Raw genomic sequence first — 17,005 nt, 5'->3', positions numbered from 1 at the left:
AAAAAAAAAACAAATGAATCTTCCATTAATTAATTATATAAGATAATAACAACATAAGTATTGATATTAATTATAGTTGATGTAATGTTTTTGCAAGAAAATTTTAACAATTGCCTCATATTGTATATAATTAATTTATGCATTTATAATAAATAAATATTAAAATAAATAAAAAAAAAAAAAAAGTATTATTATTATTATTATTATTATTATTATTATTATTATTATTATTATTGTTATTAATGGAAGGGGAAATTGTTTTGACTCTGTTGTCATGACAACCGGCAGCAGGTGTCATTCCTATTACTGTTTACATATAAAATAGTATCAAATATAAAAAGTTTTTGAGGATGAAGTTCAAAGTGTCGTTGTGGAAAAAAAATGGTCACACTAAAATAGTAACATGCGTCGCGTGGAATTCAGCTGAAGAAATATATTCTATTGGCGAAGATCATGTTTTACTCTGTTGGCATTTGGATGGTAGTTCAACCCAAACGACTAAAATCACCGAGTTTCCGGAGGATTTTTATCCAACTGACATGCAATGGCATCCTCGAGCAATACAAAACACTGGAACAAGCATAAAAAAGCAATCACACGACGTTGTTCTGATTACCACTGCAGACGGCAAATTTTACTTGGTCAACAAGAGTGGAAGAATTGAAAAGACTGTTGACGGCCACAAGGGCGCCATTTTGAGATGTAGATGGAGCTACGATGGTTCTGCCCTTCTAACTGGTAACTTTACTTTTATTTTTTTCTTTTGAAAAGATCAAAAGTTTTTTTCTTATAATTATTTACAGCCGGAGAAGATGGAGTTATCAAAGTGTGGTCCAGGAGCGGAATGTTGCGCTCAACAGTGGTTCGTGGCACCCACGCCATATTGTCGGCAGTCTGGAGCCCAGACTCTTCAAACATTCTCTACTCTCAAGGCTCACAATTGGCGCTACAGACGTTAAATTTCAGCTCGAAATCAAAAAAATGGTACGCCCATGAAGGATTGATTCTCACAGTCTCTTGGAACCGCAACAATAATTTCATTATCTCTGGAAGTGAAGATTGTCGATACAAAGTTTGGGACGGGAATGGAAATTTGTTATTTACAAGCGCTGCAGCAGAGTATCCGATAACTTGCGTTGAATGGTCTCCCAATGGTAATTATTTTGCTGTTGGTTCCTACAACACCATCAAACTCTGCGATAAAACTGGGGTAAGTATAAGTTAAATATTATTGATTTTCTTTTTTTTTTTTTTTTTTTTTTTTTTTTTTTTTTTTTAGTGGTCACATTCATTGGAAAAAGTAAACACTGGAAGTATCTACAGCATTGGTTGGTCCAATGACAGCACTCAGGTAGCCATGGGATGTGGAAATGCAGCTGTTTTGATGGCTCACGTTATTGACAGGTTACTACAATTATTATTATTATTATTATTATTATTATTATTATTATATCTATTTAATTAATAAAATAAAAAGTATTTTTGGAAAAATAATTTCAGACGACTTGAATGGGAAAACTACGAAGCGACATTGATTAAAAGAAAGACAATTCAGGTGAGAGAAATAGGAAACAACAGTGGTGTTGTTGAGATGCTTGAGATATCTGACCGAGTTGTTCATATGGAATTAGCGTTTAATCATCTGGTTGTTGTCACGACAAATCAGTGTCACATTTACTCCTCGACAAACTGGAACACGCCGGTGATATTCAACCTTAAAAATTCAACAATATCTGCAGTTATTCTCGCTGAAAAGTATAATAATAATAATAATTATTATTATTATTATTATTTATTTTTGTATTACAAATTTGTAATTGTTGGTTTATTTTATTATAGGCATTTTTTACTGATTGAATGGAATGTTATGACGCTGTACAGCTATCAAGGACGGTTACTTAGTATCCCTAAGTGGAAAGGAATGACTCCCGACGAGCCACTTTATCCTCCGTGCATAGCACTTTGCTCGGATACTCTCGTTCTTCGTGATCAAGCCAATGAAAAATGTCATTTACTATTTATTATTATTATTATTATTATTATTATTATTATTATTATTATTATTATTACTCACACAGTCTACTTTTTCTTTATTATAATTATAATTTATTTACAGTACTGCATATTTTAGAATTGTCGAGCAATAAACCGGTCAATGAAACTCACCCGCATCTACATACTTGTAATGTCAATGAGATAGCGATTAACAGAATTGGAGGAGCTCACGATCGACAGCTCGCTTTTATTGACGTCACAAGAGATTTATTTTTAATAACAATACGTTCTACTGGATTTGGCCGTATTTGTAAGATAGGTGAGTTATTTTTTTGGTTTTTTTTTCTTTGTTCTCTTTATATAAATTTTAACCTAAAAAATTAACTCTAGCGGCAATGGCGCAAAGTATAAGTTGGGCGATAGACGCAAATGTATTGGCAGCCATGTTGGATGCAACTTTGTCTATTTGGCTGTGTCCTAATTGCGTTCACTACAGCGATAAAAAAATAATCCGTCGTACAAGAATAGATAAAGAAAATAAGTTAGTAAAAAAATGTTATTATTTTTATTAAATTTCTAGAGATGAAAATGAATTATAAAAATTTCAGTGAATTTGGTAAACAACCGAGTATCGTAAATATTAAAAATGGAATAGTGACAGTGAGACGCGGTGACGGAGCACTGATTGCAATATCATTTTACACATTCTTTACGACACTGCATCACCATATAATGAATAATAAATGGCAAGATGCGTTATCACTCTGCCGAATAACTAAAAATAATATTATTTGGACGTGTATGGCGGTAATGGCAACTGAAAATAAGCAATTGAGCGCCGCTGAGGAAGCCTATGCCGCTATTGAACGATACGATAAAGTCGACTATATTCAGTATATAGATAAAATTTCCAACAAGACTGAAAAACTTGCCGAGATGTCTCTTCTGGCAGGTGATTTGCTCGCTGCTGAAGGTATTTTACTTCAACACGGATTTATCAATCAAGCTATTCGAATTAATATTCAAATGTACAATTGGAGCAGAGCACTTGAACTGGCAGTCAGACACAAAAAACAAATTGATCAGGTTTTAGAAGCACGAGAAATGTATCTCAAGTTGCTTGACAAAAAAGAAACTAATACCAGTTATATTTCTTTGATAACAACTCGACGTAAATCATCATCGGTAAGTTTTATTAATAAAAATTACTAATATTGATATCGATATTATATATTATTAATATATCATTATTATAAATATATACACAGAGCAATATAATCACTGAAATGGAGATAGAGGCTGCTGCTGATGATGATAATAATAATAATAATAATAATAATAATAATAATAAATCAGATGACGAGGATTAATAAAATATAAAAATACGTATCAATAATGCAAGTCCCATTATTAACATCGTTGATACAAGTACTATCAAGGTGTTACGTTTATGCCAGGTGTCTGAGTCAATACTTGTTCGGCATTTATTGCTCAATCCAATCTACAATAAATATTAATATAATTCTTATTATTAATATAATTAATAACAACAATAATTTTAAAATAAATTACCCATCCTCCATTGGCTTGAATCCAACTAGCCAAATCCTCTTCGAGAACAATAGTCATGGCTCTTTGAATAACTCCAATAAATTCTGGTTTGCCCTGGCGAACACAATCGACAGCTATGCCTCCAGCAACCGAGTACAGGGAAATTATTTTTCCCCATGTCATTTGACCGCCTCTCAATAGCTCCCTCGACACGTCAGCAATAGCCTCCATGGTTGTCTGTTCATTTGAAAATGATCCAGCACCGATTTGCCTGGCGATATTTGTATACAATTTTGGATGAATTTTTTCGAGCTCAGCCCCGAGATTTGTCAACACCGGGCTTACTTCAGATACTACGACAAGTCCTTCAGAGGACATCATTCCGCCGCTTCTCATCCTCTTGAGCCCGAGTTTCTTCTGGAAAATTCCGGAACGCTTCAATCGATTTTTTATGTATTGTCCACAGAGTACTGATCCCTGTTTTTTTTTTTTTTTTTTTTTTTTTTTTTTTTTCCAATAAATTAAATTAAATTAAATAATAATAATAATAATAATAATAATAATAATTATTATTATTATTATTATTATTATTATTATTATTATTATTATTACTATGTTAATAGATATTATTATAAAATACCTGGATAACTGTGAGTTCGAGGTTGGTAGATACGGACCGCCACCCAATTGTATCAGATATTTTTTTGGACACAACATCACTGATGTTGCTTAAACGTCTTCGAGCAGAACCCGCGACACCTTGAAATGCCAAACCGTCCGGTAAATTCAAAAGTGACAGGCTGCTTCTCCGAACATTTACAGTGACAGGCGGGACTGATAATAATAATTTATCGTCTAGTTTATTAACCACACGCGATACCATCGGTAATTATAGTGACACTTGATATAATAATTATTAAAAATAATATTAAAAACAACAATCAACAATAAACAATTAACAAGGTGCGTGCAGTTGGCTCGACGTACACTGCGAAAATAAAAGTTCTATCAATCGGCTTACGGCGGGGTTACTTACTGAATTATCCCAACTGTAACTAGTTGTAAGTATGCAGTTGTGTTGTAATAATGTCTACATTACAAGTTACAAGAGACACGTATTAAACTCATCAACAGGTATAATAATAATGACAAGTATACTCTACTATATAATATACTGTCTACTAATACCGATTATGTATTTGGTAACAGGGCAAACAACACATATATAATAATAATAATAATAATAATAATAATAATAATATACATACTTTGTATATCACTTATTCATGTCACGAATATCATTCACACTTACTTACAATACACACAAACATTTATTTACATTCAAAATATCATTCTATTATACCATTTAACAATTATTTTTATTTAAATGATTTTACTGACCAGTTATATATATATATATATATATATATATATATATATATATATATATATATATATATATATATATATATATATATATATTATCATTATTATTATTATTACTATGTATAAATCAATAATACTATATTTTTGTTTATATAATTGGCGATCACTTTTTTTTTTTTTTTTTTTTTTTAGTCGTTATTCTTTTCTCACATTCTTGTAACAAACAGTCAACGAAAGAATATTATATATATTTTTTTTTTATTAAACACAAGATTATAATATATGTTTTTTTATTATTTATCTTTTGAATGACATATACTAAGCCGTTTAGTTTCATATATATATATATATATATATATATATATATATATATATATATATATATATATATATATATATATATATATTTTTTTTTTTTTCAATTTTTGATATGCAACCCCACGGGGTAAATTAAAAATTATCATTTTAAATTTAAAAGTCATAAACTATCCTGTCATTGGAACAAATAATAAGGAATTTAAAAAAATAATAAAAAAATTCATCAGACGTTAAAATATTTGAAATTATTTTAACAATTATTTACAAATTGATAATCTGTTATAAGAAAATCAATACTTTGATCTTTGAATCTGATGAATTTTTTTTTTTACAATAAAAATAATATAAATCAGTTAAATTATAGTTTAATATTTACAGTATATATATATATATATATATATATATATATCTATGAACTTGTATATATATCTTGTATATATACTTGTATATATATATATATATATATATATATATATATATATATATATATCAACTAATTCAGGTCCAATGAGTACGACTTTAAAAGAACAAAAAATAATAATAATAATAAACTTTTACGTAGAATAAATAATTTCAATACTTAATAATAAATTATTTTTCAACATTATTGTCGTCAAAAACATTGTTCATACACTATTTGTATTTGAGGCGTGATACTTAACATAAATATATTATTTATATAAAATAATCAGGAGTTTAATTGACTTTGGAATATAATGAACAAAAGAAAAAAAAAATAATTAATAATAATATAAATAAAAATCAATCTCTACAAGACACACAATTTCTTACTTTCTTACTTTCGTTCTTTCTTTTTTTCTTTTGGATAAAAAGAGAGCCATGCTCGTTAGACAATCGTCGACTAGGCGCAGTCATATTTGTTATTAAAGTCTATACATAAATTATTTAAATAATTGTCTCACTCAATTGCTTCTATTATCATTTTTTTTTTTTTTTCCTATAAATAAATACGCGGTCAATTGTTCCCAACGCAGACTTGTATTGTTTATTACAGAAGCAGCAACATTATCCTGTTTAGTGTTTAATTACTATTTACATACAGCATATAATATACTTAACAATAATAATCTAACAAAAAAAAAAAAAAAAAAAAAAAAAGAAAAAAAAAAGAAAAAAGAAAAAAAAACATGTGCATAATGCACTTCAAGTGTTTCTTTTTTCTTATTTTTTTAATTGTACAATTATTATTATTTATTTATAATTTCAACAGCTGACTAATTGGCAATTCCAATAATACTATTCTTGAAGCAGTAGGATACGCAATAATATATTATATGTATATTAAACATCGATGACACACGAAAGTATTGATATAATAATAATAATAATAATAATAATAATAATAATAATAATAATAATAATAATAATAATTATTATTATTATTATTATTATTATTATTATTATTATTATTATTTATTATTATTATTATTATTGTTATTGTTATTGTTACTATAGTTTAGCTATTGACACAGATAGAGAGAAAATTTAATGGCAGTAGACTTTAAAAAGTTATTCTTAAAATAAATAATAGAATTATTAAGCTCCGGAAAAACCATAAACTTCTAGTACTCGAATTTCAAAATCACCACTGGCGCAGAGAGGCGGATTGTTGAATGTCGAGCAATGATCTGTTTTTCCGTATCTTATATTCTCGTCCATCCAAATTGCTTGTCCATCACTAAAATTTTTAATTTTATTTATATTTATTTAATAATTAAAAAAATAAAAGACTTACCCGCCACCGATAGTTATCATTTTAGAGTCAGCAGCCATAAACAGTTCAGCCGAATGATGAACTTTTATGTCATTGTGCGTAGAATCCATTCCAACCCACGGATATTTAGCACGCTCTGGATATAAACTGAATAAAAATGTTTCTCCAGTACCAAAGTACGCTTGTCTGTGTCCCTTATCATCTTTCATATTTCTTTCACACCATCTCGTCGAACAATATGCACCAAATACCTTAAAAAAAAAAAAAAAAAAAAAAAAAAAAAAACAACGACTATTATTTATTTTCGGTACTCGTATTTTGGCACACTCATTCTGCTCGTTGCGCCAACACATATTATTAAATTTATTGGCAACCGAAAGCATTGTGATTACTCACCTCATTATTACACGTTTTAATCATTAGCAAAGTAGGCTCATGTTGTTCAACTCGTAAATAAAATGTAGTTAAAGAACATCCGTGTTCCTCGGTGGTGTACAATAGAGTAGGCTGGTACATTGTTATCCTCACGGGCAACCACGACCACAGTGTAAATAACTATTAAAAAGAAGAAAAAAAAAAAAAAATAATTAAATAACAAAATTTTTAATTAATTTCTCGTCATGCATTCACAATTTTAAATTTCAACTAAAATATTCAATTTAGATAATAAATAAATAAATAAATACATGCTCAAACATAAATTACTTCATGCAGTCATTTTATTTTTTTTATTTTATTTTATTTTTTTTTTTCTTATTAATAAATAAAAAATAAGGATATGAATGCATGGAGAAGCAGCAATTCAATACAATACTTAATGAAATAAATAAATTAAATGAATAACAGATGATTGACCACCATCCTCGTAATGATAATAATAATAATAATAATAATAATAATAATAATATAAATTTAATAATATCTGTAATAAATAAAATAATTAAATAAATAAATAAATAAAATGAATTTTAATAATTCATCAGTAGTAGCAGCCAGACACCTAATGGACGACGACAATATTTAACACTCTGCTACTTGTTTTATTTATTTTTTTTTTTTTCAACATCAAGTACTTACATTTTCATCTTCTTCAATGACTAGCGACTTTATTCCCTGTATAGGGTAAGCTCCCATTGCATAAGATCGCGGTTCCGGACTATGTGAACCCTTATTATTTTAATTAGTTTTTTATAAATAGTCATTAGAGTGTGACATTTTATTAATCCATTGCAGCCAAACACACATAATATTATTTTTATCATTAGAAGAAAAAAAAAGAAAAATAATAATAATAGTTATTATATTATCAATTATTAAAAAGATAAAATGTTTATAATGGCAGGTTAATCTTTTTAGAATTAACGGTAGAATCGCGAGGATGAGGTCTTGTGTGTAGTATATAAATAAATAATAAAAAAAGCTCACACGACAGTAATTTATATAAAATAAAAAAAATAACGCGATTAATAATAAATAATTATATTAGATATGTAAAAAAAGGTGATAAACAGAGTGGTTTTAGATCATCACAATGGCAAAAGATAGCACATGAAAATAAACGACACATTTGCCAAAAAGATAATTATACAATACCCTGTCTTTGAATGTTTCTTCACACTCTTTCTGAAAACAAATTATCATCAGCAATAATTCAGAGAAACAAATGAAGAATAAAAAATAAAATTTAAAATTAACAACGCCGATAGCAACCCATAGATAATAAGTTTAAATAAATTTAAATAAAGTTAATAAAGTGTACCGAGCAACTGTATAAGTATTAGGGATTTTTTAGTAATTATAAATATTCTCGTTGTTGTTATTATTAATATTATTGCTATTGTGATTAACATTGCCAATTTAAAAATATGTTGTTTATTTGGTAGTAGTTATTTTTAAGTATAACTAGTATTTGTGGTATATTACCTCTCTAATAGTGAGTGTGTGTGACATCATCTGTATGTTGACTTGAGATTGACTTGTTGGTAAATTGTCCGATGATCTTGATCGTGCTAATGATCGTGAGCCTGTTAATACAGTCCTGCTCTTTAATGTTAATTCTGTACGTAAAAATACTTTTGATATGTAAGCCGATGTCAATCCGCGAATTCCAAATGCTATTCTTAATAATTTTGCCGGGCTTACCTATCAACAACAAGTAACAATATATTTATTTTCTATATAAAAAAAAAAAAAAAAAAATAATAATAATAATAATAATTATTATTATTATTATTATTATTATTATATTTACCGGTATTTGACGGCAAAATTTTGATAATGCTGTATCTAAACCGTGTTTAACTATTTCTTGCATCCATTCAGACGATTGTGATGATGAATGTTTGTAAAATAACAACAATATAGCCATTGAAATTCGATAAAATACCTGGGGAAAAAAAAAAAAAATATATATATATATATATATATATTAATTGAAATTAAATTTTTTTTTTTAAATTATCTACTACCTTGGAACCTTCGTGTAAAAAACAATCCATCACTCTGACAATATGCTGAAAGGGAAGTAACTGAAGGATCCACCAAATCCAATCTGAATAAATTCTATCGCCTCTCATACCACTGTGTCTTGATAAATGCGCCGCTGCTGATTTCTTTAAATATAAAAAAAAAAATTTTTTTTAATTATTTAAATACTAAACAATTATAATTATCATTAAAACTTACGACATATTTTTTGGCTATTTGTTCGACAGTTTTCCACGTAACTTCAAATAATAATTTTGTTTGAGTAACAAATACTTTATCCTTGCAAGCAACCAAGCTCGCCATACAGTGATAGCAGTCTTCCTCAGTCATAAAGTGCAACAGTAGAGCCGTGAATGGATAAAGTGTCGGACTATAAGTTATATCTGGGCATGAGAATCCCAGGACAGAGACTACGCGGTCTGCAATATTTCTACCCTTTCCGGTTAAATTGTAGGACAAACAATGGCTGCTGTCGACAAACGACGGTAATACTATTGACTTTTCCGACAGTTCTGAAACAATTATTAAATAATTATTTATTAATAAAGTAAAATCTTTTAAAAGAGTCAAATAATGATTTATAATAAAATAGCAAATTAAAATTAAAAAAAAATAAAGCCGCCTTACTTTCTTCAATTAATTGTACTATTTGGGAAGGAGTAGGATTGGCGGGAAAAGAAATAGCTCCCCCAATTAAGCAAATAACAACACTATCACGATAATAATAGTTATCGTTATCATTCTTACCAACAGTACCGAACAATGAGGTAACCATGGCCCAATAAAAGCCATCTTCAGCTTTGGTAAAAATATTTTTAGCTGAAGTGTGTTGCTGACAGAGCGCCGGCCACAAGTGGGCTCTGATTCCATTATTAAGCGGCCAAGCGTTCTCCCTTAATATTATTTTTACTTCGCGTTTCCTGTTTGCCTGAATCAGGGTATTTACTTCATTAAATGTCTTGAGAGTTTGCTTCTTGCTAGATGGTGATTCTGGATTTATAACAATATTTGTTGCGTCAACGTGGGGTGGAAATGGCTCGTCAGTTGTTAATGTAGTTGTTGTTAAATTTACAGAATCCTCTTCAATAATTGACATATTTACTGATGGTGCTCCTGCCAAAGATGAACTATTACTTGAACTATTTGTTGCTGTTGTTGTTGTTGTTGTTGTTGTTGTTGTTGTTATTATCATAGCAATACATTAACGTATGTTGTAATATATGTGTATGTATATATATATATATATATATATATATATATATATATATATATATATACACATATATATATATATATATATATATATATATATATATATATATATATATATATATATATATATATATATATATATAGGTTGCTATTAATTGTTGTTGTTGTTGTTGATGCTGATAACTACGGTGGCATCGGACTCCCGTCCATTATTCGAATGATCAACTTATTTATCATCACCACTTTATGTCAGGTCTACAGTTGTTACTATTTTCATCTGAAATAAATAATTATTTTTAATCTAACATGAATTATAATTCTTAATAAATAATTTCATCACTAAATCTGAGGTATTAAAAAAATTAAAAAAAAAAATAATAATAATAATATTTATCAGAGTTATTCTTGATGTTTTGAATCTTGAGTACAAATCACTCAAGTATTGCCACACGGTAAAATAATTTAATGCATCTCGTTTAAAGCTCAAAGAACAACCTATGGAATAAAATGTTAAAATTAGTAACATGCGCTTCTTCATCATCATCTTTCTTGTTTCTCATTCTTAACACATATCATCATTATGATCATTATGATGATAATGATTGTAACACAGAACGTCTCGATTAAAATTTATTCCAAGTACATCCTTGCTCTAACTCTTATCATCCTGTATAATAATTTTTATAAATAATATTTAGTTAGTACTGGCTAAAAGTTTAAATGTTTCCATTATTAGAGCCGGAAAAAAAAAAAAAAAAAAAAAAAAAAGTAATAATAATAATAATAAAAAATGTATAAATGTGTGCGTGTATTTAATGGCAACTATCCAAATCACATGACATTATACATGAACCAAATGCCAACAAAATATATTATTCCTTTTTTTTATTAATATAAATTGAATATTTTAAAATATATAATTAAAAGAGATTATGGTAATATTATTATTATACAAGTTGTTGACTCGAATATTATTATAAATATAATAATAGAAAAGTAAAAGTAAACAGTAATGATTAAGAAAAAAGAAAAGAAAAAAAAAAAATGTTGTTATTGTCTGTATTTATAGATGAAATAAAATGAAAAATATAATTTTATTGCTTAGGTGTGTATGAATAATGCGTGTGATGGTGACATTGTCATTTGCCATTTGCCATTAATGCGGATGAAATCGTGGTTTCGAATTAACGAGGTAAAATTGAAAGGGCGGAGTCTGTGTGCCAAGCTAGGGGCACCAGAGATAACTAGAGCTTTTGCGACCTCGCTGCTTTTTAAATCTATTATATAAATCAAATTATTATTAATATTAATATTTTTATTATTATTATTAAAAATAAATAAATTAATTAATTACCGCCAAATTTTAATCAGCATAAGTTCGCAGGAAATTTATTTTAATAAATAATGTCCGCTTGAGTTTAGAAACATCGGAACAACAACCTGCAGCAGAATAATAAATTTTATAAGTTGGTTATTTATTAGTTTTATTAGGAGCGATCCTCACTATCACTTTACTGATAATACACTTGACAATCTCACTGTACCAATTATTATTATTATTATTATTATTATTATTATTATTATTATTATTATTATTATTATTATTATTGTTATTGTTATGATGGATGAATTTTTTTTAATAAATAAAAAAAAAAAAAAAAAATAAAGATTATATATTACACCTAAAAAGCAAACAACACCATACCACCAGGAGGAATGAGCACTAACACCAATATATAACGATTGTGTGATTGTCGAGTGTTAATTATATTGAATTATTGCAGTACAAGAGTTGTCAATTACTATTCAGGTGTATACGTGTGCAGTAACAACTAAAGATTCATCCATTTATCTTTTATTATTATTAAATAACACTGATTTTTTGATTTTCTTATTAATGTTGAAAAATTTAATTACACGAGAGAGTAAGTAATAAGTAAGTAAGTAAGTAAGTAAGTAAGCAAGTAATGATACTCGTGATTGGTGATGTCGGAATGGATCGAGAACACACTGAGAGTAAAAACTAAAACTAAACATTTATATTTTAATCTCGGTTGTTTTATTATTTTTATATATTACCGTCTCAATACTCTCAATACTTTAATACTTACTCTCTGTTAGTCTGTTACACTTGTAGTTTTGTAGCAATTTTTCAGAGTTCTGCTTTCTGCTTTCAGCTTTCTGTTGGTTACTTATTCTTATTATTTAGCTAGCACAAACCCTCGTCTTACTTTTTATTATTTTATTTTTTTCTTCTTACTCTATACTTGAATGTTCTTCTCTTATTCCCTCTGTACTCCCTGTATACAAAGTATACTCTGTATATTTACATCACACATTTATAACATTATTATATATACACCATTATCCTCAATATGTACCTTTATATACTGCACTTGTCGTTCTTGTAATTGTGTGAGGGGTTAAAATTATTACCGAGCAACAGAGACACTGGAATATATTATCAAGGTACAATAGAGACAGTCCCTATTTATATATTGACTACAGTTTATCATATACATTTTCCTCTAATGCTAATGTATGTATTAACAAAAAAAAAAAAAAAAAAAAAAAAAAAAAATCAATTTTTGTTAAACTTGGATCACAGCGACATCTACCAAATTTTAAATACTGGTAACTTACCGACCCTGTTTCCCGCTTCTGCCAACTATTTTAAAAAATCATTCAACTGTTTATTTAATAAAATTCAAATCAGCTGATTTAAAATAATTCATTACTATAATATATTATTTATAAAGATAATGCACGATGAAGCTTACTATGAACGTCGTGTACCCATAAGAGACTTGGGTCCATGGAAAAATTTTTTGCGGTTTCTCTGGGATAGAGAGAGACACACGGTTTTCGACCGTACATTAAAACAATGGGGTGAGTAATCTTAAAATTATTTATTATTTATATTTTAGGTTACTTATTAAAATAATATATATATATATATATATTTTAGGTCAACTTGGATTATTTTATTCATGTTTTTACGGTTTGTTATTCACACTGTTTGGCCTGCATATGCGGATTGGATTTAAAAATATCCCGAAAGATCGACCGTACATGGAACATCCGTCACCTGGTAAATCCATCACCGGATCAAGAATTTTGTTTCATCAGCCTCTTAACCGCGACTCACACTCTGGGCATCCCGGTATTATTACCAATTAATTTATAATAATAATAATAATAATAATAATAATAATAATAATAATAATAATAATATTTTTATTATTTATTTATTTATGTTAATCTTAGGTCTTGGGTTTGTACCAAATATTCACGCGTATGACTCACTCGCACCAGTTATTTGGATCAACAAAAATAATCCTCAATCACGCCCTCAACGATACATTGATACAATAAATAATTTTTTTAATGACTATCGCAATAGTTATGTTTATAATTACAAATGCGATTCAAAAAAAAAACCCTGTTTCTTTGATATCAACTCACTGGGAAAATGCTCGACATCACCTTACGGATACTCAGAGCCTTATCAACCTTGTGTTTATATTAAATTCAACAAGGTATATTATATATATATATTTTTTATTTTTATTATTTAAAAATTATTTTCAGAGATTTGGATGGACACCTATTTATTACAACACAACGTCAGAATTACCGGAATACATGCCTTTGAAATTAAAAAGTGTCATTAAATCGACCCCTCAGGTAAATAATTAAGTGACACACTTAAAGATGATGATAATGATAATTGGATTATTATTGTTAGGCACATATTTGGATTTCTTGTTCAGGCGTTACTAATTTTGACAATCAACACATGGGTAATATTGATTATCTTCCACTTGGTGGATTTTCTGTCAAATATTTTCCCTTTACCGGTCATCCAAACTATTTGTCGCCGACAGTAGCGTTGCTCTTTAATAATATAACAGGTAATTTTTTCATAAATTATTAAGTATTAAACCCATTTGTAAATATAATTATTGATATTTTATTTATTTATTTTAGCAAATAGATTAATAACGATAAAATGTTATCCCTGGGCTTACAATATAGATCAGGATAATCCATTATATTTTCAATTGCTGATTGAATAACGACATTTCAACAAAGTTAAGTAAGTATGTTTGTTTTAATTTAATAAATAATTAATATTTACAGAGAAGATAATCACGTGGTACAATTTTTTCTTGATAATAATATTCTTATATGTTCTTATATTGGAATTGAATGTGTTGAATCAAGGACTGAGGATGTGACGGGTAGGGAAGGGACAGACTAAAATAAAGGTAGAGAGAGTGTGTAGCAATAAATAAGATTGTAGTAAGTAACAGCTATATAACAGCAACAGTTCAACAGTTGTGAGTTGTGAGTTGTTAGTGAGTAAGCAGTCCACTGATTCAAAGACGCGGGGATATACTTAATCATTTTTTTTTTTTTTTTTACTACATTTTTTTATTACTTAAATTATTAATTATTAATTGCTGCTGTTGGAAAAAAATGAGTGAGCGAAACGGTAGACAGTACGAGGATGATTATATGCGAATTCCGGTTTTTAAAAGCAAAATAAAAACTTTTAGTGATTTTTTTACAATCCAAGTGAGAAAACTGTCTTCGGAAAAACTAAAAGCAATGGGGTAATTACGAAATAGTCACCGTTATTTTTAAATTTAAAAATTTTTAAATTTACATTTACAAATATTATAATGTATTTCGTTCGCTACTTTTCATATACTTTCTTGGAGTGTGTATGTGTTTATTAGATAGTAAACATTTTATTGATAAAAAAATAATCTAACATTTGATAGATATTGTTTTTAAATTACAGTTTTATTTTCTATTTTCTAAATTTTATATCATTGTAAGAAACGAAACAGAAGATTTTCTATCAAATGAAGAATCTTTTTTTTTTTTTTTTTTTTTTTTAACTCATGATAAAACTTTACGATCTCACAAGATAAGCTTGAAATAGTTTTTTTTTTTTTTTTTTTTTTTTTTTATTAGGCGTCTTGTCATGCGTGTTGTATAATGTAATTAAAAAGACAAGGATACTCTTTTGTGTGTGTGTTTTTTTTTTTTTTTCTATTTACAAGAAAATAATAATAATAATTAACATGTATGTAAAGTATTATACTTTGGAATTATCAGTTTCAGCATAAATGACAGTAAACACATTATAAATATAATTATTAAATAGGAGATTTTAGTATTTATTTATAGTTTTTAATATTGGAAGATTGCCAATTGTTGAGTAATATATATTTTATGTTTTAGGTGTTACGGGTCTTTTTTATTTGTTGTTCTTCTCTGGATTGATCGTATTATTTTCTATATGCATGGTGGGATTAATGGCTACAATACGAAAGGACAAACCTACATGGACTCTAGATCAAAGTTTGATTGGATCGAGTCCAGGATTAGGATTCAGGCCGATATCCGATAATCCACGCCAGCTAGCGTTAATTTTTTACAAAAACAACAATGAAACTCAAATAAAAACGTGGACTCGTCGACTTGATGATTATCTTGAACGTAAATTTTTATTATAATTACAAGTTTTTTATTTATTTATTTATTTTTTTTTTTTTTATATATTTTTAATAAATATCTTTTAAAAAAATAGATTACAGAAATCGTACCATGTTGCCGAACCGCCAAAGATGCGATTATAAATTTCCAAAGCCAAAAGAGGGAAATGTGTGCGCTGTTGATTTAGACACAGATTTTGGAATTTGTTCACCGAGTAATCAATACGGATTCAATAATTCTTCGCCTTGTGTTTTCATTAAATTAAATAAGGTTAATTTTTCTAATTAATTTGGTAAATTAATGGTAAATTAATGTTGTTATTATTATTATTTTAGATATTCGACTGGGTACCGGAATATTATCAACTGTCGGAGTTACCGAGTGATATGCCAAAAGATTTGGTCGATCATATTAAATCATACGGTAATTCGTCAGAATTGAATACTGTGTGGGTTAGTTGTCAGGGTGAAGAGGCTGAAGATCGAGAATTTCTTGGGCCAATTAAATATTTTCCGGAAATACGGGGGTTCCCTGGATATTACTATCCCTACAAAAATATCGACGGATATTTAAGTCCTCTGGTGGCTGTCAATTTCAAACGCCCTACCAGTAAGTATTTATATAATTTATATTGTAGGAAAAAATCAATTATTTTAATTTTAACTTTTTTTTTTTTTTTTCTTCAAGGAAATAAAATAATAAACGTAGAGTGTCGTGCATGGGCCAAAAATATTATATTCCACCAGCGACAAAAAATTGGTATGATTCATTTCGAATTACGTATTGATGATTAATTGCTATTGAGTTTAT

At 27.9% G+C, this 17,005-nt stretch overlaps 5 protein-coding genes across 15 annotated transcripts; 3 read left to right on the top strand and 2 right to left on the bottom strand.

Moving 5' to 3' along the window:
• The first annotated feature begins 85 nt into the window (after nucleotides 1-85).
• Oseg5 (intraflagellar transport protein Oseg5) lies at nucleotides 86-3,523 on the top strand. Of its 2 annotated transcripts, XM_074250628.1 has the most exons (9): nucleotides 86-738; nucleotides 804-1,210; nucleotides 1,280-1,404; nucleotides 1,501-1,755; nucleotides 1,840-2,006; nucleotides 2,117-2,314; nucleotides 2,386-2,536; nucleotides 2,604-3,180; nucleotides 3,264-3,523. In XM_074250628.1, the coding sequence occupies exons 1-9, from the start codon at nucleotides 351-353 to the stop codon at nucleotides 3,363-3,365; spliced, it is 2,370 nt and encodes a 789-aa protein (XP_074106729.1). In that variant the 5' UTR covers nucleotides 86-350; the 3' UTR covers nucleotides 3,366-3,523. The 2 variants fall into 2 exon arrangements, with proteins under 2 accessions (XP_074106729.1, XP_074106728.1); XM_074250627.1 differs by having other exon boundaries at nucleotides 1,501-2,006.
• On the bottom strand, nucleotides 3,210-4,916 carry LOC141532335 (bcl-2-related ovarian killer protein). Of its 3 annotated transcripts, none has more exons than XM_074250629.1 (3): nucleotides 4,187-4,916; nucleotides 3,568-4,023; nucleotides 3,210-3,496 (listed from the first exon to the last, which is right to left on the bottom strand). In XM_074250629.1, exons 1-3 carry the CDS (start codon nucleotides 4,427-4,429, stop codon nucleotides 3,362-3,364), a joined length of 834 nt encoding a protein of 277 aa, XP_074106730.1. In that variant the 5' UTR covers nucleotides 4,430-4,916; the 3' UTR covers nucleotides 3,210-3,361. The 3 variants fall into 3 exon arrangements, with proteins under 3 accessions (XP_074106730.1, XP_074106731.1, XP_074106732.1); XM_074250630.1 differs by having other exon boundaries at nucleotides 3,568-3,981; nucleotides 4,187-4,914; XM_074250631.1 differs by having other exon boundaries at nucleotides 3,568-3,963; nucleotides 4,187-4,911.
• Nucleotides 4,917-5,872: 956 nt separating this feature from the next.
• Sky (GTPase-activating protein skywalker) lies at nucleotides 5,873-13,144 on the bottom strand. Of its 8 annotated transcripts, XM_074250498.1 has the most exons (12): nucleotides 12,796-13,144; nucleotides 12,039-12,124; nucleotides 10,872-10,961; nucleotides 10,100-10,621; nucleotides 9,671-9,984; nucleotides 9,454-9,597; nucleotides 9,237-9,371; nucleotides 8,909-9,127; nucleotides 8,063-8,152; nucleotides 7,382-7,540; nucleotides 7,007-7,236; nucleotides 5,873-6,949 (listed from the first exon to the last, which is right to left on the bottom strand). In XM_074250498.1, the coding sequence occupies exons 4-12, from the start codon at nucleotides 10,566-10,568 to the stop codon at nucleotides 6,808-6,810; spliced, it is 1,902 nt and encodes a 633-aa protein (XP_074106599.1). In that variant the 5' UTR covers nucleotides 10,569-10,621; nucleotides 10,872-10,961; nucleotides 12,039-12,124; nucleotides 12,796-13,144; the 3' UTR covers nucleotides 5,873-6,807. The 8 variants fall into 8 exon arrangements, with proteins under 8 accessions (XP_074106599.1, XP_074106603.1, XP_074106596.1 ...); XM_074250502.1 differs by lacking the exons at nucleotides 10,872-10,961; nucleotides 12,039-12,124; nucleotides 12,796-13,144 and adding an exon at nucleotides 8,579-8,608 and having other exon boundaries at nucleotides 10,220-10,683; XM_074250495.1 differs by lacking the exons at nucleotides 10,872-10,961; nucleotides 12,039-12,124; nucleotides 12,796-13,144 and having other exon boundaries at nucleotides 10,100-10,685.
• LOC141532249 (sodium/potassium-transporting ATPase subunit beta-2-like) lies at nucleotides 12,391-16,081 on the top strand. The gene is made up of 8 exons (XM_074250506.1): nucleotides 12,391-12,609; nucleotides 13,444-13,573; nucleotides 13,653-13,847; nucleotides 13,952-14,223; nucleotides 14,276-14,371; nucleotides 14,433-14,598; nucleotides 14,675-14,783; nucleotides 15,941-16,081. Exons 2-7 carry the CDS (start codon nucleotides 13,447-13,449, stop codon nucleotides 14,761-14,763), a joined length of 945 nt encoding a protein of 314 aa, XP_074106607.1. The 5' UTR covers nucleotides 12,391-12,609; nucleotides 13,444-13,446; the 3' UTR covers nucleotides 14,764-14,783; nucleotides 15,941-16,081.
• LOC141532383 (sodium/potassium-transporting ATPase subunit beta-2-like) lies at nucleotides 16,003-16,989 on the top strand. Its single transcript, XM_074250712.1, has 4 exons — nucleotides 16,003-16,198; nucleotides 16,290-16,465; nucleotides 16,531-16,804; nucleotides 16,883-16,989. The coding sequence occupies exons 1-4, from the start codon at nucleotides 16,003-16,005 to the stop codon at nucleotides 16,987-16,989; spliced, it is 753 nt and encodes a 250-aa protein (XP_074106813.1).
• The last annotated feature ends 16 nt before the right edge of the window (nucleotides 16,990-17,005 follow it).

The sequence above is a fragment of the Cotesia typhae genome, unplaced genomic scaffold, assembly GCF_013202065.1.
Source record: "Cotesia typhae breed Kobodo isofemale line unplaced genomic scaffold, CoteBio_Ctyphae contig_59, whole genome shotgun sequence".
Taxonomy (NCBI): domain Eukaryota; kingdom Metazoa; phylum Arthropoda; class Insecta; order Hymenoptera; family Braconidae; genus Cotesia; species Cotesia typhae.
The sequence above is the reverse complement of the archived record's forward strand: the minus strand, read 5'-3'. Positions and strand labels throughout refer to the sequence as shown.

Excerpts from the sequence above, each read along its gene's own strand:
- Oseg5 (XM_074250627.1), top strand. The coding sequence starts at position 351 with ATGAAGTTCAAAGTGTCGTTGTGGAAAAAAAATGGTCACACTAAAATA. Across the intron at positions 739-803 it reads TGGTTCTGCCCTTCTAACTG|CCGGAGAAGATGGAGTTATC; the intron begins GTAACTTTACTT and ends AATTATTTACAG. Across the intron at positions 2,007-2,116 it reads TGATCAAGCCAATGAAAAAT|TACTGCATATTTTAGAATTG; the intron begins GTCATTTACTAT and ends ATTTATTTACAG.
- LOC141532335 (XM_074250629.1), bottom strand. The coding sequence starts at position 4,429 with ATGGTATCGCGTGTGGTTAATAAACTAGACGATAAATTATTATTATCA. Across the intron at positions 4,024-4,186 it reads TCGAACTCACAGTTATCCAG|GGATCAGTACTCTGTGGACA; the intron begins GTATTTTATAAT and ends AAAAAAAAACAG. Across the intron at positions 3,497-3,567 it reads TTCAAGCCAATGGAGGATGG|ATTGGATTGAGCAATAAATG; the intron begins GTAATTTATTTT and ends TATTTATTGTAG.
- Sky (XM_074250495.1), bottom strand. The coding sequence starts at position 10,664 with ATGATAATAACAACAACAACAACAACAACAACAACAACAACAGCAACA. Across the intron at positions 9,128-9,236 it reads AATTTTGCCGTCAAATACCG|GTAAGCCCGGCAAAATTATT; the intron begins GTAAATATAATA and ends TGTTGTTGATAG. Across the intron at positions 7,541-8,062 it reads TCATTGAAGAAGATGAAAAT|TTATTTACACTGTGGTCGTG; the intron begins GTAAGTACTTGA and ends TCTTTTTAATAG.
- LOC141532249 (XM_074250506.1), top strand. The coding sequence starts at position 13,447 with ATGCACGATGAAGCTTACTATGAACGTCGTGTACCCATAAGAGACTTG. Across the intron at positions 14,372-14,432 it reads TCATTAAATCGACCCCTCAG|GCACATATTTGGATTTCTTG; the intron begins GTAAATAATTAA and ends TATTATTGTTAG. Across the intron at positions 14,599-14,674 it reads GCTCTTTAATAATATAACAG|CAAATAGATTAATAACGATA; the intron begins GTAATTTTTTCA and ends TATTTATTTTAG.
- LOC141532383 (XM_074250712.1), top strand. The coding sequence starts at position 16,003 with ATGGTGGGATTAATGGCTACAATACGAAAGGACAAACCTACATGGACT. Across the intron at positions 16,199-16,289 it reads ACTTGATGATTATCTTGAAC|ATTACAGAAATCGTACCATG; the intron begins GTAAATTTTTAT and ends TTAAAAAAATAG. Across the intron at positions 16,466-16,530 it reads TTTTCATTAAATTAAATAAG|ATATTCGACTGGGTACCGGA; the intron begins GTTAATTTTTCT and ends TTATTATTTTAG.